Source organism: Coregonus clupeaformis, chromosome 19 (assembly GCF_020615455.1).
Source record: "Coregonus clupeaformis isolate EN_2021a chromosome 19, ASM2061545v1, whole genome shotgun sequence".
Taxonomy (NCBI): Eukaryota; Metazoa; Chordata; class Actinopteri; order Salmoniformes; family Salmonidae; genus Coregonus; species Coregonus clupeaformis.
Window position 1 is genome coordinate 47,112,397 of NC_059210.1, and position 26,992 is coordinate 47,139,388.

General features: G+C 43.3%; 1 protein-coding gene across 2 annotated transcripts in view; it reads left to right on the forward strand.

Moving 5' to 3' along the window:
• fbxl13 (F-box and leucine-rich repeat protein 13) overlaps window positions 1-23,212 on the forward strand; it is a 50,555-nt gene extending 27,343 nt beyond the window's left edge. For both annotated transcript variants that reach the window (XM_041836651.1, XM_041836652.1), the window contains 12 exons: window positions 8,629-8,681; window positions 17,088-17,188; window positions 18,402-18,531; window positions 18,984-19,082; window positions 19,209-19,329; window positions 19,731-19,893; window positions 19,995-20,114; window positions 21,791-21,917; window positions 22,004-22,087; window positions 22,234-22,368; window positions 22,453-22,616; window positions 22,720-23,212. In XM_041836651.1, coding sequence (XP_041692585.1) covers window positions 8,629-8,681; window positions 17,088-17,188; window positions 18,402-18,531; window positions 18,984-19,082; window positions 19,209-19,329; window positions 19,731-19,893; window positions 19,995-20,114; window positions 21,791-21,917; window positions 22,004-22,087; window positions 22,234-22,368; window positions 22,453-22,616; window positions 22,720-22,945 — 1,523 coding nt within the window. In that variant the 3' untranslated portion in view covers window positions 22,946-23,212. The remainder of the gene's footprint in view (window positions 1-8,628; window positions 8,682-17,087; window positions 17,189-18,401; window positions 18,532-18,983; window positions 19,083-19,208; window positions 19,330-19,730; window positions 19,894-19,994; window positions 20,115-21,790; window positions 21,918-22,003; window positions 22,088-22,233; window positions 22,369-22,452; window positions 22,617-22,719) is intronic.
• Window positions 23,213-26,992: the final 3,780 nt, after the last annotated feature.

Genomic DNA, 26,992 nt, shown 5'->3' on the forward strand with positions numbered 1-26,992 from the left:
TGAGGAGGTGCCTAAGGTTGTCGGAGGATGACACCTAGTGGGTCACTCCGGAACTGCAACCCACTCCTGTAACAACATATTCTGTCTAATTCAGTTCAATTGCCAGTGCAAACAGGAGGGGGGAGAGAGGACATCCCTGTCTTGTGCCACTTTCTAAAGCAATTTAATCAGATAATGTATTATTTATGTATATTTTTGCTTTAGGATATTTATACTGAACAAAAATGTAAAGTGTTGGTCCCATGTTTCATGAGCTGAAAGAAAAGATCCCAGAAATGTTCTTATACGCACAAAAAGCTTATTTATCTCAAATGTTGTGCACAAATTTGTTTACATCTCTGTTAGTGAGCATTTCTCCATTGCCAAGAGAATCCATCCACCTGAAGGGTATGTCATATCAAGAAGCTGATTAAATAGCATGATCATTACACAGGTGCACCTTGTGCTGGGGACAATAAAAGGCCATTCTAAAATCTGCAGTTATGTCACACAACACAATGCCACAAATGTCTCAAGTTTTGAGGGAGCGTGCAATTGGCATGCTGACTACAGGAATGCCCACCAGAGCAGGAATGTCCAGCTTCTTCACCTGCGGGATCATCTGAAACCAGCCACCCGGCCAGCTGATGAAACTGTGGGTTTGCATAAACTAAAAATGTCTACACAAACTGTCAGAAACCGTCTCAGGGAAGTTCATCTGCGTGCTCGTCGTCCTCACCAGGGTCTTGACCTGAATGCAGTTTGGCGTCATAACAAACTTCAGTGGGCAAATGCTCACCTCCACTGGCATGCTGGAGAAGTGTGCTCTTCACGGATGAATCCCGGTTCCAACTGTAACGGGCAGATGGCAGAAAGTGTGTATGGCATCATGTGGGCAAGCGGTTTGCTGATGTCAACGTTGTGAACAGAGTGCCCCATGGTGGCGGTGGGGTTATGGTATGGGCAGGCATAAGCTAAAGACAACGAACACAATTGCATTTTATCAATGGCAAGTTGAATGCACAGAGATACCGTGACGAGATCCTGAGGCCCATTGTAGTGCCATTCATCCACCGCCATCACCTCATGTTTCAGCATGATAATGCACGGCCCCATGTTCTAAGGCTCTGTACACTATTCCTGGAAGCTCAAAATGTCCCAGTTCATCCATGGCCTGTATACTCACCAGACATGTCACCACCCACTGAGCATATTTGGGATGTTCTGGATCGATGTGTACGACAGCGTGCTCCAGTTCCCACCAATATCCAGCAACTTTGCGCAGCCGTTGAAGAGGAGTGGGACAACATTCCACAGGCCACAATCAACAGCCTGATCAACTCTATGCGAAGGAGATGTGTCGCGCTGCATGAGACAAATAGCAAATTTATACAAAATAAAAAATATATATACCTTATTTACATAAGTATGCAGAGCCTTTGCTATGAGATTCGAAATTGAGCTCAGTTGCATCCTGTTTTCATGGATCATCCTTGAGATGTTTCTACTACTTGATTGGAGTCCACCTGTGGTAAATTCAATTAATTGGACATGATTTGGAAAGGCACACACCTGTCTATATAAGGTTCCACAGTTGACAGTGCATGTCAGAGCAAAAACCAAGCCATGAGGCCGAAGGAATTGTCCGTAGAGCTCCGAGACAGGATTGTGTCGAGGCACAGATCTCTGGAAGTTTGGAACCACCAAGACTCTTCCTAGAGCTGGCCGCCAAGCCAAACTGAGCAATCGGAGGAGAAGGGCCTTGGTCAGGGAGGTGACCAAGAACCCGATGGTCACTCTGACAGAGGAGTACCTTCCAGAAGGACAACCATCTCTGCAGCACTCCACCAATCAGGCCTTTATGGTAGAGCGGCCAGATGGAAGCCACATCTTAAAAGGCACATGACAGCCCGCTTGGAGTTTTCCAAAAGGCACCTAAAGACTCTCAGACCATGAGAAACTAGATTCTCTGGTTTGATGAAACCAAGATTAAACTCTTTGGCCTGAATGCCAAGCGTCACATCTGGAGGAAACCTGGGGATGTTTTTCACCGGCAGGGACTAGGAGACTAGTCAGGATCGAAGCAAAGATGAACGGAACAAAGTACAGAGAGATCCTTGATGAAAACCTGCTCCAGAGCGCTCAGGACCTCAGACTAGGGTGAAGGTTCACCTTCCAACAGAACAACAACCCTAAGCACACAGTCAAGGCAACGCAGGAGTGGCTTCGGGACAAGTCTCTGAATGTCCTTGAGTGGCCCAGCCATAGCCCGAACTTGAACCCGATCGAACATCTCTGGAGAGACCTGAAAATAGCTGTGCAGCAACGCTCCTCATCCAACCTGACAGAGCTCGAGAGGATCTGCAGAGAAGAATGGGAGAAACTCCCCAAATACAGGTGTGCCAAGCTTGTAGCGTCAGACCCAAGAAGACTCTACGCGGTAATCGCTGCCAAAGGTGCTTCAACAAAGTACTGAGTAAAGGGTCTGATTACATACGTAAATGTGATATTTGCATAATGTGTCCAAACTTTTGACTGGTAGTGTGTGTGTATATATATATATATATATATATATATATATATATATATATATATATATATATATATATATATATATATATCAGTGAGGGAAAAAAGTATTTGATCCCCTGCTGATTTTGTACTTTTGCCCACTGACAAATAAATGATCAGTCTATCATTTTAATGGTAGGTTTATTTGAACAGTGAGAGACAGAATAACAACAACAAAATCCAGAAAAACGCATGTAAAATGTTTTATAAATTGATTTGCATTTTAATGAGGGAAATAAGTATTTGACCCCCTCTCAATCAGAAAGATTTCTGGCTCCCAGGTGTCTTTTATACAGGTAACGAGCTGAGATTAGGAGCACACTCTTAAAGGGAGTGCGCCTAATCTCAGCTTGTTACCTGTATAAAAGACACCTGTCCACAGAAGCAATCAATCAATCAGATTCCAAACTCTCCACCATGGCCAAGACCAAAGAGCTCTCCAAGGATGTCAGGGACAATATTGTAGACCTACACAAGGCTGGAATGGAATACAAGACCATCGCCAAGCAGCTTGGTGAGAAGGTGACAACAGTTGGTGCGATTATTCGCAAATGGAAGAAACACAAAAGAACTGTCAATCTCCCTCGGCCTGGGGCTCCATGCAAGATCTCACCTCGTGGAGTTGCAATGATCATGAGAACGGTGAGGAATCAGCCCAGAACTACACGGGAGGATCTTGTCAATGATCTCAAGGCAGCTGGGACCATAGTCACCAAGAAAACAATTGGTAACACACTACGCCGTGAAGGACTGAAATCCTGCAGCGCCCGCAAGGTCCCCCTACTCAATAAAGCACATATACAGGCCCGTCTGAAGTTTGCCAATGAACATCTGAATGATTCAGAGGAGAACTGGGTGAAAGTGTTGTGGTCAGATGTGACCAAAATCGAGCTATTTGGCATCAACTCAACTCGCCGTGTTTGGAGGAGGAGGAATGCTGCCTATGACCCCAAGAACACCATCCCCACCGTCAGACATGGAGGTAGAAACATTATGCTTTGGGGGTGTTTTTCTACTAAGGGGACAGGACAACTTCACTGCATCAAAGGGACGATGGACGGGGCCATGTACCATCAAATCTTGGGTGAGAACCTCCTTCCCTCAGCCAGGGCATTGAAAATGGGTCGTGGATGGGTATTCCAGCATGACAATGACCCAAAACACACGGCCAAGGCAACAAAGGAGTGGCTCAAGAAGAAGCACATTAAGGTCCTGGAGAGGCCTAGCCAGTCTCCAGACCTTAATCCCATAGAAAATCTGTGGAGGGAGCTGAACGTTCGAGTTGCCAAACGTCAGACTCGAAACCTTAATGATTTGGAGAAGATCTGCAAAGAGGAGTGGAACAAAATCCCTCCTGAGATGTGTGCAAACCTGGTGGCCAACTACAAGAAACGTCTGACCTCTGTGATTACCAACAAGGGTTTTGCCACCAAGTACTAAGTCATGTTTTGCAGAGGGGTCAAATACTTATTTCCCTCATTAAAATGCAAATCAATTCATAAAATGTTTGACATGCGTTTATCTGGATTTTTGTTGTTGTTATTCTGTCTCTCACTGTTCAAATAAACCTACCATTAAAATTATAGACTGATCATGTCTTTGTCAGTGGGAAAACGTACAAAATCAGCTGGGGATCAAATACTTTTTTCCCTCACTGTATATATATACTACCGGTCAATAGTTTTAGAACACCTACTCATTCCAGGGTTTTTCTTTATTTTTACTATTTTCTACATTGTAGAATAATAGTGAAGACATCACAACTATGAAATAACACATATGGAATCATGTAGTAACCAAATAAAGTGTTAAACAAATCAAAATATATTTTATATTTGAGATTCTTCAAATAGCCACCCATTGCCTTGATGACAGCTTTGCACACTCTTGGCATTCTCTCAACCAGCTTCACCTGGAATGCTTTTCCAACAGTCTTGAAGGAGTTCCCACATATGCTGAGCACTTTTTGGCTGCTTTTCCTTCACTCTGCAGTCTGACTCATCCCAATCCATCTCAATTTGGTTGAGGTCGGGGGATTGTGGAGGCCAGGTCATCTGATGCAGCAGTCCATCACTCTCCTTCTTGGTCAAATAGCCGTTACACAGCCTGGAGGTGTGTTGGGTCATTGTCCTGTTGAAAAACTAATGATAGTACCACTAATCCCAAACCAGATGGGATGGCGTATCGCTGCAGAATGCTGTGGTAGCCATGCTGGTAAAGTGTGCCTTGAATTCTAAATAAATCACAAACAGTGTCACCAGCAAAGCACCCCCACACCATAACACCTCCTCCTCCATGTTTTACGGTGAGAACTACACATGCGGAGATAATCCGTACACCCACACCGCATCTAACAAAGATACAGCGGTTTGAACCAAAAATCTCATATTTGGACTCCAGACAAAAGGACAAATTTCCACCTGTCTAATGTCCATTGCTCGTGTTTCTAGGCCCAAGCAGGTCTCTTCTTATTATTGGTGTCCTTTAGTAGTTGTTTCTTTACAGCATTTCGACCATGAAGGCCTGATTCACACAGTCCCTTCTGAACAGTTGATGTTGAGATGTGTCTGTTACTTGAACTCTGTGAAGCATTTATTTGGGCTGCAATTTCTGAGGCTGGTAACTCTAAAGAACTTATCCTCTGCAGCAGAGGTAACTCTGGGTCTTCCATTCCAGTGGCGGTCCTCATGAGAGCCAGTTTCATCATAGCGCTTGATGGTTTTTGCTGCTGCACTTGAAGAAACTTTCAAAGTTCTTGAAACGTTCCGTATTGACTGACCTTCAAGTCTTAAAGTAATGATGGACTGTCGTTTCTCTTTGCCTATTTGAGCTGTTCTTGCCATAATATGGACTTGGTCTTTTACCAAATAGGACTATTTTCTGTATACCCCACTACCTTGTCAAAACACAACTGATTGGCTCAAACGCATTAAGAAGGAAATAAATTCCATAAATTAACTTTTAACAAGGCACACCTGTTAATTGAAATGCATTCCAGGTGACTACCTCATGAAGCTGGTTGAGAGAATGCAAAGAGTGTGCAAAGCTGTCATCAAGACAAAGGGTGGCTATTTGAAGAATCTCAAATATAAAATATATTTTGATTTGTTTAACACTTTTTTGGTTACTACATGATTCCATATGTGTTATTTCATAGTTTTGATGTCTTCACTATTATTCTACAATGTACAAAATTGTAAAAATAAAGAAAAACCCTTGAATGAGTAGGTTTGTCCAAACTTTTGACTGGTAGTGTAACCGATCACTCACATTCTCCCACTTGCTTGATCGATTTTGAGGCTTGATTTATTATATTATATTATTGATTTAAACTTTGTTGTCTGGTTTCTACATATCACTTTAGTTTTGTCGGTACAAAACGGAGCTACTCACACCCAATGCGTCCTATCAGTATGCGTATGCGCCTCCCTACCAATAGATTCTGACGACTTCTGAGATTGACTGCCGGCACTCTGTTCAGAGGTTCTATCGTACTGTCAGCAGGCAAACGTTTCACAATCCTATCGGTGTGGGAACTTTATAGAGGGATGCTTACACTTAGATAGTTAGGTAAAGATCAGACTACTACAGTGCAACCATTTTACTCGCACATGCGCCTAAATATTTTGCTGTGCGACCTGGAATTTTAATTGAGGAGCACCAGTGTGCCTAGAAAAATTAAGGATTCTAGCTTTAATACCTCAAATATTTTTTATTTTGCTCCTAAATGTCTTTTTGTGCACATACATTTGTCAATTTAGGAGCACACGTGCGCCTTTGTGAAAAAGGTCAGCTTAGAGCCCTGATACTTTCAAATACTTTGAAGTACACTTTATTTACCTTGCCTGGTACAATGGAACCAATGGAATAGTCCCAAAAGTGCAAACAACACCCACCCTGCATGTCGGTCAAGCTAAATGAAACGCACCTCAAGTATTTGACAATGTATTTGACCCAGGTGGGTCTGATAAATAAAAGATGAGGATAAAGGAGAGAAGGAAGTAGTAAACTTAGACTGCCTACAGTGGTACACTGCCTACATGGCGTTAGTGATGTTAGTTTGTGACCTGACCTTTGCTCTTGCAGTCCAGTCGGGGTGTGGGGAACAGGTAGTTATGGCAGGAGGTGGTGGCGTCAGGCTTGCATCTAATGGGGCTGGGCTGAAGAGGGTCTGTGGAGTCCCTCTGGTCCTCCCCTTGGGGGTCCGGGGGTGCGCTGGGGGGCTCCGACTCCAGACACAGCAGCTCTGGGTCCACCTGTCTCAGCTTCCTGCCCCTCAGCCCAACCGGCTCTACACACCTGGGTGATGTTCAGTAGGTAGTAGAGAAAAGATTTTGAAACAGAGTGAAACAGGAAGGTGCTATAGAAACTTCAAAAATGAGAACACAGATTTATGTTGTCTGTTATATGAAGTATAGTGCACTAATTTCTACCAATACCCCAGATGTCACTTGGGACACATCTGTTGAACCCTGTGACACGTTCCAGTCCTACCCACCTGGCGTGGTTCCCCAGGTTACGGTGGCTGGGCACCTGCAGGGTGCGAACCAGACTTTCGAGTGTGCAGCGGCAACTCCAGGTGTTGTAATGGAGACGCAGGTAGCGAAGGGCTGGCATGAGGATGAGCGCCTCCTCGCTGAGTGTGCCCAGATGGTTGTGCTGCAGCAGGAGGGTGGTGAGGCGGGTCAGGCCCAGGAACGCACCCCCCTCCAACACTTAGATCCGGTTCTGCTGCAGGTCCAGACTTCTCAGGCCCTCGAAGCCAGAGAAGGCCCCATCATGGAGGGCCCGGATACGGTTACGGGCCAGCAGGAGGTGGTCTGGGAGGACTAGGAGAGCCAGGAGGAGAGGGGAGGTCACACGCATCCTGAGCCCAGCTGGGGCTGTCTATCACTGGGGAGAGCTGGAGCTGAAGCAGGGGGTGGGGTGAAGTTTTACTGGAAAACGGGAGGGGAGGGTTGCATGTTGACAGTGTCTGATATGATGGGATTCAGCTGCTGTCCCTGCAAAGAGGGAGAGAGGGCAGGAGAGAGAGGGGGAAAAGATGGAGTAGGGAGAGGAGTGAGATGAGGAGGAGGGAAAAAATACAGAGAGTGAGTGACTGGGAAAGAGAGAAAGTAGACAGATAATCTAAACAAAGGATGGCATGGCATTAAAGTAACTGTCCAGTGAAAATCTCACTTTTAAAAGTTAATGTTCTGTTAACTCATACCCAAATAATGTTGTTGACTCATCCTATACTCGTATTTGTGGCCAAAGCATAAATTGGAGAAAAAACACTTAAAAAACACCTGAAACAAGACAGTTAAAAAAAGGATTGCTATTTCCTCATAGAGGATTATGTCATCCTCCTGAGGAGAATGAGCTGGCTGCATTTTAACATACTTAATTACTATTATTTGGAAATAACTATTTATAATAAATATAATAATATAATATGCCATTTAGCAGACGCTTTTATCCAAAGCGACTTACAGTCGTGCGTGCATACATTTTTGTGTATGGGTGGTCCCGGGGATCGAACCCACTACCTTGGCGTTACAAGCGCCGTGCTCTACCAGCTGAGCTACACTCATATTGTAATTAATATAGGTCATATTTCATAGAAATCTAGAACCACTGGAGAGTTACTTTGAAGCATCACAGTGATTTAAATTGCAATATCTGAAATATTGTTTGATTTACATTCCTGCCTTTAGCATTTAGCTTATTTAGCTTACAATGTGTGACAGTAAATTCAGTTGACAGCATTAAGTCAATGTGTGTGGGAGATAAATAACTCATAAATAACTCTCACATTGACCTGGTGACTTAGATACACCACAGACCCCTCATAAATACAGTGTAGTAGTATGTCATCTATGGTCTTGTTGACTTTGAACCAAGTTCAAAGATGTTTTTCAAATAAACGTCCATAAACATTCCTCACAGTCTGTGATTTGTTTGTTGGTGTGTGTTTATGTGCATTTGCACTTGAGTATATTATTTAAAATAAAGCACACATCTGGAAACATCCTAATGTTTCTGCTGCTGCTTTTCTCTCCTCTATCTCTCTCTTTGTATCCCTCTCTTTCCCAGGTGAATGCAGAAACCTACAGGAGCTGAACCTGTCAGAGTGTTTCAACATTAAAGTGAGTAATGGCCAGGTCTACTCACGGGTACAAACTACCCTCTTATCTTATCTTCCAGGAGTGGAATAAAACCCAACTGTAGAACAGAAGGAAAGAATAAATAAAATATCCCTTTCATCTTTAGTTTATATGCTTTTCATTCATTCTCTCCATAGCAGTGATGGAATGGCACTGTTCTGAAGCTCATCACCACTCATGCAGAGAGAGTTGTAGTCAGATTATGAAATCAGGACCACATGTGGACTAGGGTGGAGTTGCTTCTCGTATAATAATAATAAGAATAATAATATGCCATTTAGCAGACGCTTTTATCCAAAGCGACTTACAGTCATGCGTGCATACATTTTTTTTGTGTATGGGTGGTCCCGGGGATCGAACCCACTACCTTGGCGTTACAAGCGCCGTGCTCTACCAGCTGAGCTACAGAGGACCACAGGTGATGACCAAGGTGTGGCTGTTTTGGCCGATTTGGTTGTAAATGTGATTTACAGTTACGATTCATCTCTACTGATTACACAACATTCTTTAAATAACATAAAATGACTATGGATAATAGGAAAAACAATTCTACATTAAATGTTTTTTAAACATACAGTGCCTTCAGAAAGTATTCACACCCCTTGACTTTTTCCACATTTTGTTGTGTTACAGCCTGAATTTAAAATTGATTAAATGGAGTTGTTGTGTCACTGGCCTACACACTATACCCCATAATATCAAAGTGCAATTATGTTTGTAGAAATGTTTACAAATTAATAAGAAATGAAAAGCTGAAACGTCTTGCGTTAATAAGTATTCAACACCTTTGTTATGGCAGTGGTGTGTATTCATGGATACCAAGGGAAGCCAGGCTTCCCCAAATATTTGACCAATAAAAACATTAAAATTATAAAATAATTTATCTTTCTGTGTTTTCATATTTTTCCGTCAATTCACAAGTGGCTGAATCTCACTGGAGAAATCATCAGAGCGAGATAAACAGTGTCTCTCTCTCTCAGTATGTGTAGCCCATGTATCTGATGCCATCTGGATCAAAAGAGTATGACATATTGCGGTTTGATTGACTGATGCCAGCAAGCATTTGACCTCCCTTGATAAAAAATATATAAAAGTATTAGCCAATCAGCGTTGAGCTAAGCTCAACTGTGAGTTGTCCTGGTGCTGCAAAACGCCCCCCAAGGGAGGCCAGTTTGGATTTGGCTTCACACCAATCAAATCACATCCTAAGCAAAACTTCAAACTTCTGGTCTGCTTGTGTTGATCTCCTGCAGCAGCTAGCTTGCTAAATTGTCCCTTTCCTAAGCCATGGATGGAGATGGGGATTTGGACTTGTGGTTTTGACTTCATTCTCTGTACAGGCCAATGATTATAACGGCGATTCTGATCTAACCATAAATGAATATGTTGTGGCACTGGCCTGAGACAGTTGAAGTTCAATATGTAGCCTGGCCCTTTTAGGCTCACGTTAATTAGCTAGCTAACTTAGCTGGTTCATTGTTGCCTATGCGAGGAAGTTAGGCTATCAAGCATTTTAGCTATGTAGCCTATGACAACAAAAACTAAAAGCGTACTGTATGACAGAGCCATAGACCGTTTTGCCAACATGACAGAGAGGAGGAGTCAAAAAAGAAGAATACTTGTGCACACACACACACACACACACACACACACATAAATCAGTACCATGGACAGCCACATGATATTTAGCAACATTGATTGGACTAAATTGTTTTTGGTATCTTTAAGTTGGTTTTCAGTGTATTAAACTAAGCCTTGTTGATTTGATGATGTTTAAGTTAAAATGGTGCTGAAATAGCAGAAGCAGTGCTGTCGAAAACAACTTGCTTGACCATGTTGCAGGTCGTATAACTGTTTGTTACATGCAGTATTTGCTTTGTGGATGTTGCTCTCTGGTTTTGTGATGAAACAAATGTATGTGTAGTTGAATTTATTCCGCCACTGTGTGACTGTTGTTTTTTTGTTGTCACAGCCTTATTGTATATCACGCAGGCCTATAAACGAATGGGTTATAGAACAAACAACGCAGTTATCACAACATAGGTTGTAATATGGATGTTTTTACTGGCTTGGCTTCCTCAGTGATTTTACCCACGCACCACTACTGTGTTGTGGCAAGCCTAAATAAGTTCAGGAGTAAACATTTGCTTAGCTAGTCACATAATACGTTGCATGGACTCTGTGTGCAATAATAGTGTTTAACATGATTTTTGAATGACTACCTCATCTCTGTACCCCACACATACAATTAGCTGCTATAGACCACCAAGTGCTAACAGTCAGTATCTGGATAATATGTGTGAAATGCTTGATAATGTATGTGATATCAACAGAGAGGTATATTTTCTGGGTGATTTAAATAATGACTGACTTTCATCAAGCTGCCCACTCAAGAAAAAGCTTCAAACTGTAACCAGTGCCTGCAACCTGGTTCAGGTTATCAGTCAACCTACCAGGGTAGTTACAAACAGAGCAGGAATGAAATCATCAACATGTATTGATCACATCTTTGTTAATGCTGCAGAAATTGGCTTTAAAGCAATATCCAAATCTATCAGATGTAGTGATCACAATATAGTAGCCATATCTAGGAAAACCAAAGTTCCAAAGGCTGGGCCTAATATAGTGTATAAGAGGTCATACAATACGTTTTGTAGTGATTCCTATGTTGATGATGTAAAGAATATTTGATGGTCTGTGGTGTGTAATGAGGTGCAACCAGACGCTGCACTTGACACATTTATAAAATTGCTTATTCCAGTTACTAATACGCATGCACTCATTAAAATTACTGTAAAAACTGTAAAATCCCTGTGGTTAATGACAAATTAAAAATTGTATGGTTGAGAGGGATGAGGCAAAAGGAATGGTAAATAAGTCTGGCTGCACAACCGATTGGCAAACGTACTGCAAATTGAGAAATCATATGACTAAACTGAATAAAAAGAAGAAGAAACTATACTATGAAACAAGGATAAATTATATAAAGAATTATAGTAAAAAGCTTTGGAGCACCTTAAATGAAATTTCGAGCAAAAAGGCAAACTCAGCTCCATCATTCATTGAATCAGATGGCTCATTCATCACAAAACCCACTGATATATTTTTTTCATTGGCAAGATTAGCAAGCTTAGGCATGACATGCCAGAAACAAACGCTGACACTACACATCCAAGTATAACTCATCAAATTATGAAAGACAAGCATTATCATTTTGAATTCCGTAAAGTGAGTGTGGAAGAGGTAAAAAAAGTATTGTTGTCTATCAACAATGACAAGCCACCGGGGTCTGACAACTTGGATGGAAAATTACTGAGGATAATAGCGGATGATATTGCCACTCCTACTTGCTATATCTTCAGTCAGAGCCTACTAGAAAGTGTGTGCCCTCAGGCCCGGAGGGAAGCAAAAGTCATTCCATTATCCAAGAATAGTAAAGGCCTGTAAGGGTTGGTGTGAGGTGTGACCCAGGTGCAGTGCAGGATAGACAGTAGGCAGAGATGGTGAAACAAGGATCTTTACTTGTGGTCCCGAAGCCAGGATACAAAACAATAGACTTAACACGATAAAAGAAAGGTGGAGCAAATAAGTCTACAAAAACCGTCTGACAGCCAAAATACGGAATAGTAACTACGACTGAAATAATAAAGAAACGGGGAGAACACTTCTCGAGTACCTGTACATACTTCTCCAATCAGACACTGATTAGTACTGCTGAGCATAGAGAAACTAGCAGAGAAAACTGAGCAAGGGAACACAGGGAAGTGAGGGCATAAATACACAGGTGAACAGGTAGACACAGGTGACACCAATAGGATGATGATTAGTCCAGACTGTGAGTAAGGAGGTGCCTAAGGTTGTCGGAGGATGACACCTAGTGGGTCGCTCCGGAACTGCGACCCCCTCCTGTAACTGCGACCCCCTCCTGTAACAAAGGCCGCTTTACTGGCTCAAATAGCCAACCAATCAGCCTGTTACCAACCCTTAGTAAACTTGGAAAAAATGGTGTTTAACCAGATACAATGCTATTTTACTGTAAACAAATTGACAACAGACTTTCAGCACGCTTATAGGGAAGGACATTCTTCAAGCACGGCACTTACACAAATGACTGATGATTGGCTGAGAGAAATTGATAATAAAAAGATTGTGGGAGCTGTTTTGTTAGACTTCAGTGCGGCTTTTGACATTATCGATCATAGTCTGCTGCTGGAAAAACGTATGTGTTATGGCTTTACTCCCCCTGCTATATGGTGGATAAAGAGTTACCTGTCTAACAGAACACAGAGGGTGTTCTTTAATGGAAGCCTGGACCAACATAATCCAGGTAGAATCAGGAATTCCACAGGGCAGCTGTCTAGGCCCCTTACATTTTAAAATCTTTACTAATGACATGCCACTGGCTTTGAGTAAAGCCAGTGTGTCTATGTATGTGGATGACTCAACACTATACACGTCAGCTACTACAGGGAGTGAAATCACTGCAACACTTAAAAAAGAGCTGCAGTTAGTTTCAGAATGAGTGGCAAGGAATAACTTAGTCCTAAATATTTCAAAAACTAAAAGCATTATCTTTGGGAAAAATCATTCACTAAACCTCAACTAAATCTTGTAATAAATAATATGAAAATTGAGCAAGTTGAGGTGACTAAACTACTTGGAGTAACCCTGGATTTTAAATTGTTATGGTCAAAACATGTTGATATAGCAGTAGCTAAGATGGGGATAAGTCTGTCCATAATAAAGTGCTGCTCTGCCTTCTTAACAACACTATCAACAAGGCAGGTCCTACAGGCCCTAGTTTTGTCGCACCTGGACTACTGTTCAGTTGTGTGGTCAGGTGCCACAAAGAGGGACCTCGGAAAATGGCAATTGGCTCAGAACAGGGCAGCACGGCTGGCTCTTAAATGTACACGGAGAGCTAACGTTAATAATATGCATGTAAATCTCTCATGGCTCAAAGTGAAGGAGAGATTGACTTCATCACTACTTGTTTTTGTAAGAAGTGTTGACATGCTGAATGCACCGAGGTGTCTGTTTTAAACTACTGGCACACAGCTCGGACACCCATGCATATCCCACAAGACGTCACCAGAGGTCTCTTCACAATCCCCAAGTCAAGAACAGACTATGGGAGGCGCACAGTACTACATAGAGCCATGACTACATGGAACTCTGTTCCACATCAGATAACTGATGCAAGTAGTAGAATCAGATAAAAAAAAAAAAAAACATAATACACCTTATGGAACAGTGGGGACTGTGAAGAGATACACACACAGGAACAGACACGCATACGCACACACACGCTAGAACACGCACACGTACATTGTAATATTGTTGTATGGTGGTATTATACATTTTGTATTGTAGATATGTAGTGGTGTAATAATGTCATATGATGTACTGTTTTATCTTTTGTTTTATGTGTGATGTGCCTTAATGTGTTTGGACCCCAGGAAGAGTAGCTGCTAATGGGTATCCCTAAGAAATACAAATACAAATCTGTAAGGTCCCTCAGTCGAGCAGTGAATTTCAAACACAGATTCAACCACAAAGACCAGAGAGATTTTCCAATGCCTCGCAAAGAAGGGTAAAAAAAAAAGCAGACATTGAATATCCCTTTGAGCATGGTGAAGTTATTAGTTACACTTTGGATGGTGTATCAATGCACCCAGTCACTACAAAGATACAGGTGTCCTTCCTAACTCAGTTGCCGGAGAGTAAGGAAACTGCTCAGGGTTTTCACCATGAGGCCAATGGCGACATTAAAACAGTTACAGAGTTTAATGGCTGTGATAGGAGGAAACTGAGGATGGATCAACAACATTGTAGTTACTCCACAATACTAACCTAAATGACAGAGTGAAAAGAAGCAAGCCTGTACGGAATAACAAATATTCCAAAACATGCATCCTGTTTGCAACAAGGCACTAAAGTAATACGACAAATAATGTGGCAAAGCAATTAACTTTTTGCCTTGAATACAAAGTATTATGTTTGGGGAAAATCCAATAGAAAACATTACTGAGTACCCATCTCCATGTTTTCAAGCATAGTGGTGGCTGCTTCATGTTATGGGTATGCTGGTAATCGTTAAGGACTGGGGAGACTGGTTCAGTCTGCTTTCCAACAGACACTGAGAAATGAATTCACCTTTCAGCAGGACAATGACCTAAAACACAAGGCTAAATCTACACTGGAGTTGCTTACCAAGAGGACAGTGAATGTTCCTATTCCGAGTTACAGTTTTGACTTACAGTGAGGGAAAAAGGTATTTGATCCCCTGCTGATTTTGTACGTTTGTCCGCTGACAAAGAAATGATCAGTCTATAAATTTAATGGTAGGTTTATTTGAACAGTGAGAGACAGAATAACAACAACAAAATCCAGAAAAACGCATGTCAAAAATGTTATAAATTGATTTGCATTTTAATGAGGGAAATAAGTATTTGACCCCCTCTCAATCAGAAAGATTTCTGGCTCCCAGGTGTCTTTTATACAGGTAACGAGCTGAGATTAGGAGCACACTCTTAAAGGGAGTGCTCCTAATCTCAGTTTGTTACCTGTATAAACGACACCTGTCCACAGAAGCAATCAATCAATCAGATTCCAAACTCTCCACCATGGCCAAGACCAAAGAGCTCTCCAAGGATGTCAGGGACAAGATTGTAGACCTACACAAGGCTGGAATGGGCTACAAGACCATCGCCAAGCAGCTTGGTGAGAAGGTGACAACAGTTGGTGCGATTATTCGCAAATGGAAGTAACACAAAAGAACTGTCAATCTCCTTCGGCCTGGGGCTCCATGCAAGATCTCACCTCGTGGAGTTGCAATGATCATGAGAACGGTGAGGAATCAGCCCAGAACTACACGGGAGGATCTTGTCAATGATCTCAAGGCAGCTGGGACCATAGTCACCAAGAAAACAATTGGTAACACACTACGCCGTGAAGGACTGCAATCCTGCAGCGCCCGCAAGGTCCCCCTGCTCAAGAAAGCACATATACAGGCCCGTCTGAAGTTTGCCAATGAACATCTGAATGATTCAGTGGAGAACTGGGTGAAAGTGTTCAGATAAGACCAAAATGGAGCTCTTTGGCATCAACTCAACTCGCCGTGTTTGGAGGAGGAGGAATGCTGCCTATGACCCCAAGAACACCATCCCCACCGTCAAACATGGAGGTGGAAACATTATGCTTTGGGGGTGTTTTTCTGCTACGGGGACAGGACAACTTCACCGCATCAAAGGGACGATGGACGGGGCCATGTACCGTCAAATCTTGGGTGAGAACCTCCTTCCCTCAGCCAGGGCATTGAAAATGGGTCGTGGATGGGTATTCCAGCATGACAATGACAAAACACACGGCCAAGGCAACAAAGGAGTGGCTCAAGAAGAAGCACATTAAGGTCCTGGAGTGGCCTAGCCAGTCTCCAGACCTTAATCCCATAGCAAATCTGTGGAGGGAGCTGAAGGTTCGAGTTGCCAAACGTCAGCCTCGAAACCTCAATGACTTGGAGAAGATCTGCAAAGAGGAGTGGGACAAAATCCCTCCTGAGATGTGTGCAAACCTGGTGGCCAACTACAAGAAACGTCTGACCTCTGTGATTGCCAACAAGGGTTTTGCCACCAAGTACTAAGTCATGTTTTGCAGAGGGGTCAAATACTTATTTCCCTCATTAAAATGCAAATCAATTTATAACATTTTTGACGTGTTCTTCTGGATTTTTGTGTTGTTATTCAGTCTCTCACTGTTCAAATAAACCTACCATTAAAATTATAGACTGATCATGTCTTTGTCAGTGGGCAAACGTACAAAATCAGCAGGGGATCAAATACTTTTTTCTATCACTGTACATCTACTTGAAAATCTATGGCAAGACCTGAAAATGGTTCTCTAGCAATGATTAACAACCAATTTGACAGAGCTTGAAGAATTTTGAAAAGAATAATGGGAAAATGGTGCACAATCCAGGTGTGGAAAAAATCTTATAGACTTACCCAGAAAGACTCATAGCTGTAATCGCTGCCAAACGTGCTTCTACAAAGTGTTGACTCAGGGGTGTGAATACTTCTGTAAATTAGATATTTATGTATTTCATTTTCAATAAATGTGCAAACATTTCTGAAACATGTTTTCACTTTGTCATTATGGGGTATTGTTTGTATATGGGTGAGAGAAAAAATCAGGCTGTAACACAACAAAATGTGGAATAAGTCAAGGGGTATGAATACTTTCTGAAGTACCAGGCTCACTGTACCAGGCTCATCTAGGTGGTTGCAGCTGTTGGTGATTTTCTTTACATGCCTTTGGCCACAGTGGAATACCATGAAAAATATATTGTTGGTGGCAGTTTAGTGGTAACCTTGTGTTGTCCTTCACCAGGATGAGATGGTGCGTATGATTCTAGAAGGCTGCCCCACTCTGCTCTACCTGAACCTGTCCTTCTCATATGTGACCAACGGGACTCTCAGAGAGCTCTCCAGGTAAACACCCATAGACCACAGCTACTCCAGTGATGGAAAAGGTTTCCCATTTCATTAGAACACAGTGTATGCACAGTAAAGCAGTTATTGTTTCAGGTCCATGGGTTAATGTCAGTTGACATTGAGGACTGCTTTTACCACCTCTTGTCCGCAAAGCCTTTATAAGGGCCTGTTATTGTTCCCTCTGTGCTGAAGTACCCATTGGCCCAAGCAGACAGAGCCTGCACACTCTTTCTCTCTCTCATCTCCTAATCTAGGAGATGGGTCTCTCCTCTCTCTCTCTCTCTCTCTCTTCTGAATGGAAAATAGTCACTTAAATCCCAGGCCATCGCTATTACTCATGTCATAATCAGTTAGGATTACCCAATACTGTTATCCCAGTGATGTAGTGGGATGATGTGGCACGCCGAAACAGAAATACTGAGAGGAACAGAGAGAAACAGATTGAGAAATAGAGAAGCCAAACGTTTGTGTGTGTGTGCGCACATGCAGGACCTTGACCATGTTTCTTTGTATCCTTTGTATCCAAAGAATGTTACACCTGAAAGCAATTCCATAGGCTCCATTTTTAAAAAAAACCTTATGAGCTTATAGACTAGAAATCATTGGAACCTAGCAGTGTGAAAATGCTTCACAGACCTCGCTGAGAATTAACCTGGAGAAATAGTCTTATTTCATTTAAACTCCAAAGACGTTCAACCCTCAGCTGCTGCTGTCAACACATGCCTACACTCCGCTCTCTCTCTATGGCAGTCCCTTCTCTCCTCCTCTCTGTCTCTCTGTCCATCCTTCATCTCTGCTGTTCTTGTGGGATTTCTCTCTTGATTAACAATGTCTAAACTCACGTTTAGAAGGAAAAGCTTCTCCCAATCAGATGCCACAGTCAATTTACAACTCTGCCTACCTCACGTCTCACCAACCCGCTCAACCCCTTTCCTGCCATCCTACCTTGGTCGTTCAACTGGTGCATCCCAGCCAGAAGTCAAATAATCATTAATATCCTCGCTACCCAACCCCCACACCTTCACAAACTGAAGATTGTGAGAAGACTTGAACTAGTGAAATCAGGCTGATAACAGGCTGCGGGTGCACATTGGCTTTAGAAATACTCTGGAGTATTACTTTTCCAATACAAATCATAGAGCTTTAGAGGTGCCTTTAGCACATCCAGTATGGATATGAGGCTAATACACAACCCTCTCTGTCTGTCCAGGAGCTGTCTGAACCTACAGTACCTGAGTCTAGCATGCTGCCGTAAATTCACTGATAAAGGCTTACAGTACCTGGCCTCAGGGAAGGGCTGCCACAAGCTCATCCACCTCGACCTCTCTGGCTGCACTCAGGTCAGTTCGAGAGAGTTCGAGAGAGTTCGAGAGAGTTCGAGAGAGAGAGAGAGAGAGAGAGAGAGAGAGAGAGAGAGAGAGAGAGAGAGAGAGAGAGAGAGAGAGAGAGAGAGAGAGAGAGAGAGAGAGAGAGAGAGAGAGAGAGAGAGAGAGAGAGAGAGAGAGAGAGAGAGAGAGAGAGAGAGAGAGAGAGAGAGAGAGAGAGAGAGAGAGAGAGAGAGAGAGAGAGAGAGAGAGAGAGAGAGAGAGAGAGAGAGAGAGAGAGAGAGAGAGAGAGAGAGAGAGAGAGAGAGAGAGAGAGAGAGAGAGAGAGAGAGAGAGAGAGAGAGAGAGAGAGAGAGAGAGAGAGAGAGAGAGAATTCGTTTTAAATTACAAAATGTACACCCTCTCGGTCTCTCTCTCACCCCCCTACTCTCTAATGTACTCTGTGTGTGGTGTTTTGTCCCTGCAGATCTCAGTGGATGGTTTCAGGTACATAGCAGCGGGCTGCCCACTGCTCCAGCAGATAGTCTTCAATGACATGCCTACTCTGTCAGACAGCTGTGTGCTGGTACGTATGGAGCTACCAGACAACTCATTTAGGGAGTAAGATCATATTTTTTTTACCATTGGCTACCTGTGTCTTTAATGAATGAATGGACCTCTGCCTGTCACTCAGTCTGGTTTCGTCCAATAGGAGCTGGCCTCTAAGTGTCAGTCTCTGTCTGCCATCTCCCTATGGGACACGCCCCATCTCTCAGACTCCGCCTTCAAAGCCATCGCTGAGGTGGCCAACCTCATCAAGTTCAGCGTTGATGGTGAGTGTGTGTCATGTCCCATGTCTGTCTACTAGTGTTATTTAGTTGTCTTGGCAACGATCATTGTGGTGAGTCTCGTTGCCAGGGTGAAGTCTACAGGGGCTCTGATTGGTCTGTGACATCAAACCATGATGCAGCAGCCAGCAGGTCATGTTGTTGGTCAACCCTAAAACTTTTGCTATCCTCTAACTCTTGGCCTTATACAGTGCTGTATCTGGCACAGGTCACTGTTAAGTGATTAGCCAATGATTATAGCTCTTCAGCCAAAGGAGATGATCAGTTTGTTTCTGAAGATGTGATTAGACATGTAAGACAAATGATTAATGTAAGACAAATGTCAACACACGCACTTTGTTTGTTATGGTGCGTGTTATGACAGTATTATCTGTGTGTTTTTGTAGGTAATAGTCGTATGTCAGACATCAGTTGGAGGGCTCTGTGTCGTAGCTCTCCAGGCCTTACTAGACTCCATGCTGCTGACTGCCCTAGAATGACTGACTCCAGCCTCAAGTCTATGGGCGCCCTCAAAAACCTGGTCTACCTCAACATCTCACACTGCAGCAGGTGTGTGTGCACGCGTGTGTTCTGTCTCTACGTTAGATGATATCGGGCTGCGGTACCTGACTGCTTGTGTGTGTGTGCCCGTGTGTGTTCGTTTGTTGCAGGGTGAGTGACATGGGGCTGCGGTACCTGACTGAAGGGCCTTCTGCCTCTAAACTGAGGGAGCTGAATCTGAGCAACTGCAGCCGCATCAACGACTTAGCTATCATGAGGGTGGCTCAGAAGTAAGGTCATATACAGAGCCTTCGGAAAGTACTCAGACCCCTTGACTTTTTCCACATTTTGTTACGTTACAGCCTTATTCTAAAATTGATTAAATTGTTTTTTTCCCTCATCGATCTACACACAATACTCCATAATGACAAATCAAAAATATTTTTTCAGATTCTTTTACAAAATTATTACAAATAAAAAACGGAAATATCACATTTACATAAGTATTCAGACCCTTTGTTGGAGCACCTTTGGCAGCGATTACAGCCTCAAGTCTTCTTGGGTATGAAGCTACAAGCTTGGCATACCTGTATTTGGGGAGTTTCTCCCATTCTTCTCTGCAGATCCTCTCAAGATTTGTCAGGTTGGAAGGGGAGCGTCGCTGCATAGCTATTTTCAGGTCTCTCCAGAGATGTTCAGTCGGGTTCAAGTCAGGGCTCTGGCTGGGCCACTCAAGGACATTCAGAGACTTGTCCCAAAGCCACTCCTGTGTTGTCTTGGCTGTGTGCTTAGGGTCGTTGTCCTGTTGGAAGGTGAACCTTCGCCCCAGTCTGAGGTCCTGAGCGCTCTGGAGCAGGTTTTCATCAAGGATCTCTCTGTACTTTGATCCATTCATCTTTCCTTCGATCCTGACTAGTTTCCCAGTCCCTACTGCTGAAAAACATCCCCACAGCACAGGATGGTGCCAGGTTTTCTCCAGACGTGATGCTTGGCATTCAGGCTAAAGAGTTCAATCTTGGTTTCATCAGACCAGAGAATCTAGTTTCTCATGGTCTGAGAGTCCTTTAGGTGCCTTTTGGCAAACTCCAAGCGGGCTGTCATGTGCCTTTTACTGACGAGTGGTTCCGTCTGGCTACTCTACCATAAAGGCCTGATTGGTGAAGTGCTGCAGAGATGGTTGTCGTTCTGGAAGGTTCTCCCATCTCCACAGGGGAACTCTGGAGCTCTGTCAGAGTGACCATCGGGTTCTTGGTTACCTCCCTGACTAAGGCCCTTCTCCCCCGATTGCTCAGTTTGGCCGGGTGGCCAGCTCTAGGATGAGTCTTGGTGGTTCCAAACTTCTTCCATTTAAGAATGATGGAGGCCACTGTGTTCTTGGGGACCTTCAATGCTGCAGACATGTTTTGGTACCCTTCCCCAGATCTGTGCCTCGAAACAGTCCTGTCTTGGAGCTCTACGGACAATTCCTTCGACCTCATGGCTTGGTTTTTGCTCTGACATGCACTGTCAACTGTGGGACCTTATATAGACAGATGTGTGCCTTTCCAAATCATGTCCAATCAATTCAATTTACCACAGGTGGACTCCAATCAAGTTGTAGAAACATCTCAAGGATGATAAATGGAAACAGGATGCACCTGAGCTCAAGTCTCATAGCAAAGGGTCTGAATACTTATGTAAATAAGGTATTTGTGTTGTTTATTTTTTTTAATTTGCAAACATTTCTAAACACCTGTTTTTGCTCTGTCATTATGGGGTATTGTGTGTAGATTGATGAGGAAAATATTTTATTTAATCCATTTTAGAATAAGGCTATAACGTAACAAAATGTGGAAAAAGTCAAGGGGTTTGAATACTTTCCGAATGCACTGTAAACTCACACGCACATACACACAGACATGCACGCACACACACACACACATGCATATATTACACACTGACAGACTGGCATGGTGTGTGTGTACAGGTGCAGTAAGCTGAACCACCTGAGTGTGGCTTACTGTGATAACCTGTCTAATTCTGGTCTGGAGTGGCTCAGTAGCTGTTCCTCTCTCCTCTCTCTGGACATCAGTGGCTGCAACATCATGGACCAGGTAATGCTCCCTTACCTTGCCGTGTATGTGTGTCGTATTACAGTTAGCTATCTAAAACACTCCAACAACATAACTCGTGTTTTCAGGGGCTGATTGCTCTGGGTGGGAACCCTGGCCTGAAGAAGCTGGTTGCCTCTGAGTGTGTCTGGATCACTGACATTGGCATAGAGGTACTATGTTTACTTTGTGTTCTGCAGTCTGCACAGTACCTTTTGACTGTCTGTGACCCCTCATTGAAAGAATGTTAAAGGAATTCACTTCTTAAAGTAACGTTCCTTCTCCTCTTCCTCTTCTCCTGCTCTCCCTGTGAAAGCAGAAGTTCTGCAGGCAGGCAAGAGGTCTGGAGTATATGGACGTGTCTCACTGTGTAGCTCTGTCTGACCAGGCCATCAAGGCCCTGTCCTTCTACTGCAGGACTATAGTCACGTTACGCATGCCTGGCTGCCCAAAGGTATATACACACACACACACACACACACACATACACACACTTACCAAAATATCGTGCCTATTGTCTATGCACTCCTCCTATCAGATGACAGACCTGGCGGTACAGTACCTGACAGTAGGGCGTCACTTCCTGAGAGAGCTGGACGTGAGTGGCTGTGTTCTCCTGACTGATCGCACACCACGCTTCCTACAGACAGGCTGCCCACAGCTCAACACCATCAACATGGTCTACTGCAGGGGAATATCCAAGTAAGACACACATGCACACACTTCAACTGAACAACATGTCCAGAAGCTAAAGATGTAACACTGGGAGCACAGTAACGACGTGTGTGTGTGTGTGTGTGTGTAGGCAGGCGGCTCTGAGGCTCCAGCCCTGTGTTGAGAAGTGGGAGCACAGTAACGATGACGCCCCCTACTGGTTCGGCTATGACAGTCTTGGCCAGCTGCTGCAGCCAATCGGACGACCCGACAAGATCCAGGACACCTGGGAGGAAGAGGAGCCTGCACCAAGAAACAACAACAAAAAGAGGAATTCGATAAAGGCCTGTGGAGAGGACTACGATTACACAGCATGAATACACACAGTCCATGCAGACAAACAAACACATGCACAAGGACTGAGTTTATACAGTACACACACCACCTCACAATCTAAGGTAAATCAAATCCCTAACACATACACTGCACCTTACATTAACTCTAGCTCAGATATCAAGCGCTGGAAGGGAATGGCCAAAGATGAATAACCACAAAACAGATTATTTTAGGGGAGGAAATATTTTATATCTGAGCATCAATACAGTATATACATTTATGCAGTATACAGTGGGGAAAAAAGTATTTAGTCAGCCACCAATTGTGCAAGTTCTCCCACTTAAAAAGATGAGAGAGGCCTGTAATTTTCATCATAGGTACACGTCAACTATGACAGACAAAATGAGAAAAAAAATTCCAGAAAATCACATTGTAGGATTTTTAATGAATTTATTTGCAAATGATGGTGGAAAATAAGTATTGGATAAGTAACTTTGGATTGGAGATGCTTAATGTGAGTCTGGAAGGAGAGTTTACAGTCTAACCAGACACCTAGGTATTTGTAGTTGTCCACATACTCTAGGTCAGACCCGTCGAGTAGTGATTCTAGTCGGGTGGGCGGGTGCCAGCAGCGTTCGATTGAAGAGCATGCATTTAGTTTTACTAGTGTTTAAGAGCAGTTGGAGGCTACGGAAGGAGTGTTGTATGGCATTGAAGCTCGTTTGGAGGTTTGTTAACACAGTGTCCAATGAAGGGCCAGATGTATACAAAATGGTGTTGTCTGCGTAGAGGTGGATCTGAGAGTCACCAGCAGCAAGAGTGACATCATTGATATACACAGAGAAAAGAGTCGGCCCAAGAATTGAACCCTGTGGCACTCCCATAGAGACTGCCATAGGTCCAGACAACAGGCCCTCCGATTTGACACATTGAACTCTATCTGAGAAGTAGTTGGTGAACCAGGCGAGGCAGTCATTTGAGAAAGCAAGGCTATTTAGTCTGCCTTTAGAGACTCAAACCAGCTCTGTGTCTTTAGGCTTATGGCGCCTCTGTCTGCCTGGGCCCTGATCCACTGGTCCCCCTGGGGCTGCCCATTCATATGGCCTAGAAAGAGGGAGAGAGGAGGGGGAGCAGAATAAGAGAATTGGGTGAGTTTAGTACTAACAGTAGTAGATGTGTACTTGTCACGATCGTTGAGAGACGGGTAAGATCAAGGTGCAGCGTGCGATGTGAACATGTTTATTAAATAATAAACACAACAACGTAACGTGAAGTCCAAGGCTATACACAATACAAGCCAAAACACAGGAACAAGATCCCACAAACATAGTAGGCAAACAGGCTACTTGTATGATCCCCAATCAGAGACAACGAGCGACAGCTGCCTCTGATTGGGAATCACACCCGGCCAAACATAGAAATACGAATCTAGATCCTAAACATAGAAAACATCACATAGATTTCCACACCCTGACTAAACAAACAAGAGTTCCATACGTCAGGGCGTGACAGTACCCCCCCCCAAAGGTGCGGACTCCGACCGCACAAACCTGACATAACAGGGTAGGGTCCGGGTGGGCATTCCGCCTCAGAGGCGGATCCGACTCCGGGCATGACGACCTCTTCCTCTCAGCCTCCCCGTTGCGCCCCTGGTCTGGTCTGGACCTCGGCGCGATGCTTCCCCTCTCCTTCCTCCCACGATGCACCAAGCCCTATCTGGACCCTGGTGTGGGAGACCCCGAACCTAGAGAGGGGCTGACGTCTGGGTCTGGACTGGAGCCGCTGACCGGAGCTGAACTGGACCCCAGTGGAGCGGACTGCTCTGGCTCCGGAGTTGAACCGCTGACCGGAGCTGGACTTGAAACCGGTGGAGCGGACTGCTCTGGCTCCGGAATCTCTCTACTATTATTCTGACATTCCACATTCTTAAAATAAAGTGGTGATCCTAACTGACCTAAGACAGGGAATATTTACTAGAATTAAATGTCAGGAATTGTGAAAAACTGAGTTTAAATGTATTTGGCTAAGGTGTATGTAAACTTCCGACTTCAACTGTATATAAACACATACAGTGCCTTCAGAAAGTATTCACACCCCCTTGACATTTTCCACTTTTTGTTGTGTTACAGAGTGGGATTAAAATAGATTTAATTGTCATTTTTTGTCAACGATCTACACAAAACTCTGCAATGTCAAAGTGGAAGAAAAATTCTAACATTATTAAAAAATGTATGGAACATAAAACACTAATATCTTGATTAGATAAGTATTCAATCCCCTGAGTCAAAACATGTTAGAATCACCTTACAGCTGTGAGTCTTTCTGGGTAAGTCTAAGAGCTTTGCACACCTGGATTGTACAATATTTGCCCATTATTCTTTTAGAAATTCTTCAAGCTCTGCCAAGTTGGTTGTTGATCATTGCTAGACAGCCATTTTCAAGTCATAGATTTAAGCCGATTTAAGTTAAAACTAACTAGGCCACTCAGGAACATTCAATGTCGTCTTGGTAAGCAAATCCAGTGTATATTTGGCCTTGTGTTTTAGGTAATTGTCCTGCTGAAAGGGGAGTTCATCTCCCAGTGTCTGTTGGGAAGCAGACTGAACCAAGTTTTCCTCTAGGATGTTGCCTGTGTTTCACTCTTCCATTTCTTTTTATCCTAAAAACTCCTTAGTCCTTGCCGATGACAAGCATACCCATAACATGAAGCAGCCACCACCATGCTTGAAAATATTAATGAGTGGTACTCAGTGATGTGTTGAATTTGCCCCAAACATAACACTTTGTATAAGGACAAACAGTTCATTTCTTTGCCACAGTTTTTGTCTTATTGCCTTATTGCAAACAGGTGCATGTTTTTTGAATATTTATATTCTGTACAGGCTTCCTTCTTTTCACTCTGAAATGTATGTTAGTATTGTAGAGCAACTACAATATTGTTGATCCATCCTCAGTTATCTCCTATCACAGCCATTAAACTCTGTTTTAGAATCAACATTGGCCTCATGGTGTAATCCCTGAGCGGTTTCCTTCCTCTCCGGCAACTGTGATAGGAAGGGCGCCTGTATCCTTGTAGTGACTGGGTGTATTGATGCACCATCCAAAGTGTAATTAATAACTGCACCATGCTCAAAGGGATTATCAATGTCTACTTTTTTTTTCGGTGGGGGTGGGGGGTGGAACCTCCCTGGTCTTTGTGGTTGAATCTGTGCTTGAAATTCACTGCTCGACTGCGGGACCTTACAGATAATTGTATGTGTGGGGTATCACATTAAACACCATTATTGCACACAGAGTTAGTCCATGCAACTTATTATGTGACTTGTTAATCACATTTTTATGCCTAAACTTATTTAGGCTTGCCATAACAAAATGGTTATACTTATTGACTCAAGCCATTTCAGCATTTCATTTTTAATTAATTTGTAAACAGTTCTAAAAACATAATTCCACTTTGACATTATGGGGTATTGTGTGTAGATCAGTGACACAATCTCAATGTAATCCATTTTAAATTCAGGCTGTAACAACAAAATGTGGAAAAATCCAGGGGTGTGAATACTTTCTGAAGGCACTGTAATTGGGTAGGTCTCATATAGTTAGAGAATAACTGTGGGTGTACACGGTCTCATATAGGTGAGTATAAGAGGAGCTGATGTCCACATTGCCATGGATGGTTCCCACCCCGGTGACATTGCCTCCCTGGGACTGGACCTGTACCTGGTGACCCTATAGAATATAATAGAATATTACTCCATCTGTAAGTAACAGACTATACTAACCCGCGGTGAAAGATGCATGCCCAAGCAATCCCTAATCCCCCTAGCCCTCTAGGCACTTATTGTAGATCGAGAAGGACTGATTAGGTCGAAGATATACACTATATATACAAAATTATGTGGACACCCCTTCAAATGTGTGGATTCGGCTATATCAGCCACACCCGTTGCTGACAGGTGTATAAAATCGAGCACACAGACATGCAATTTCCATAGACAAACGTTGGCAATAGAATGAACTTTACTGAGGAGCTCAATGACTTTCAACGTGGCACCGTCATAGGATGCCACCTGTCCAACAAGTCAGTT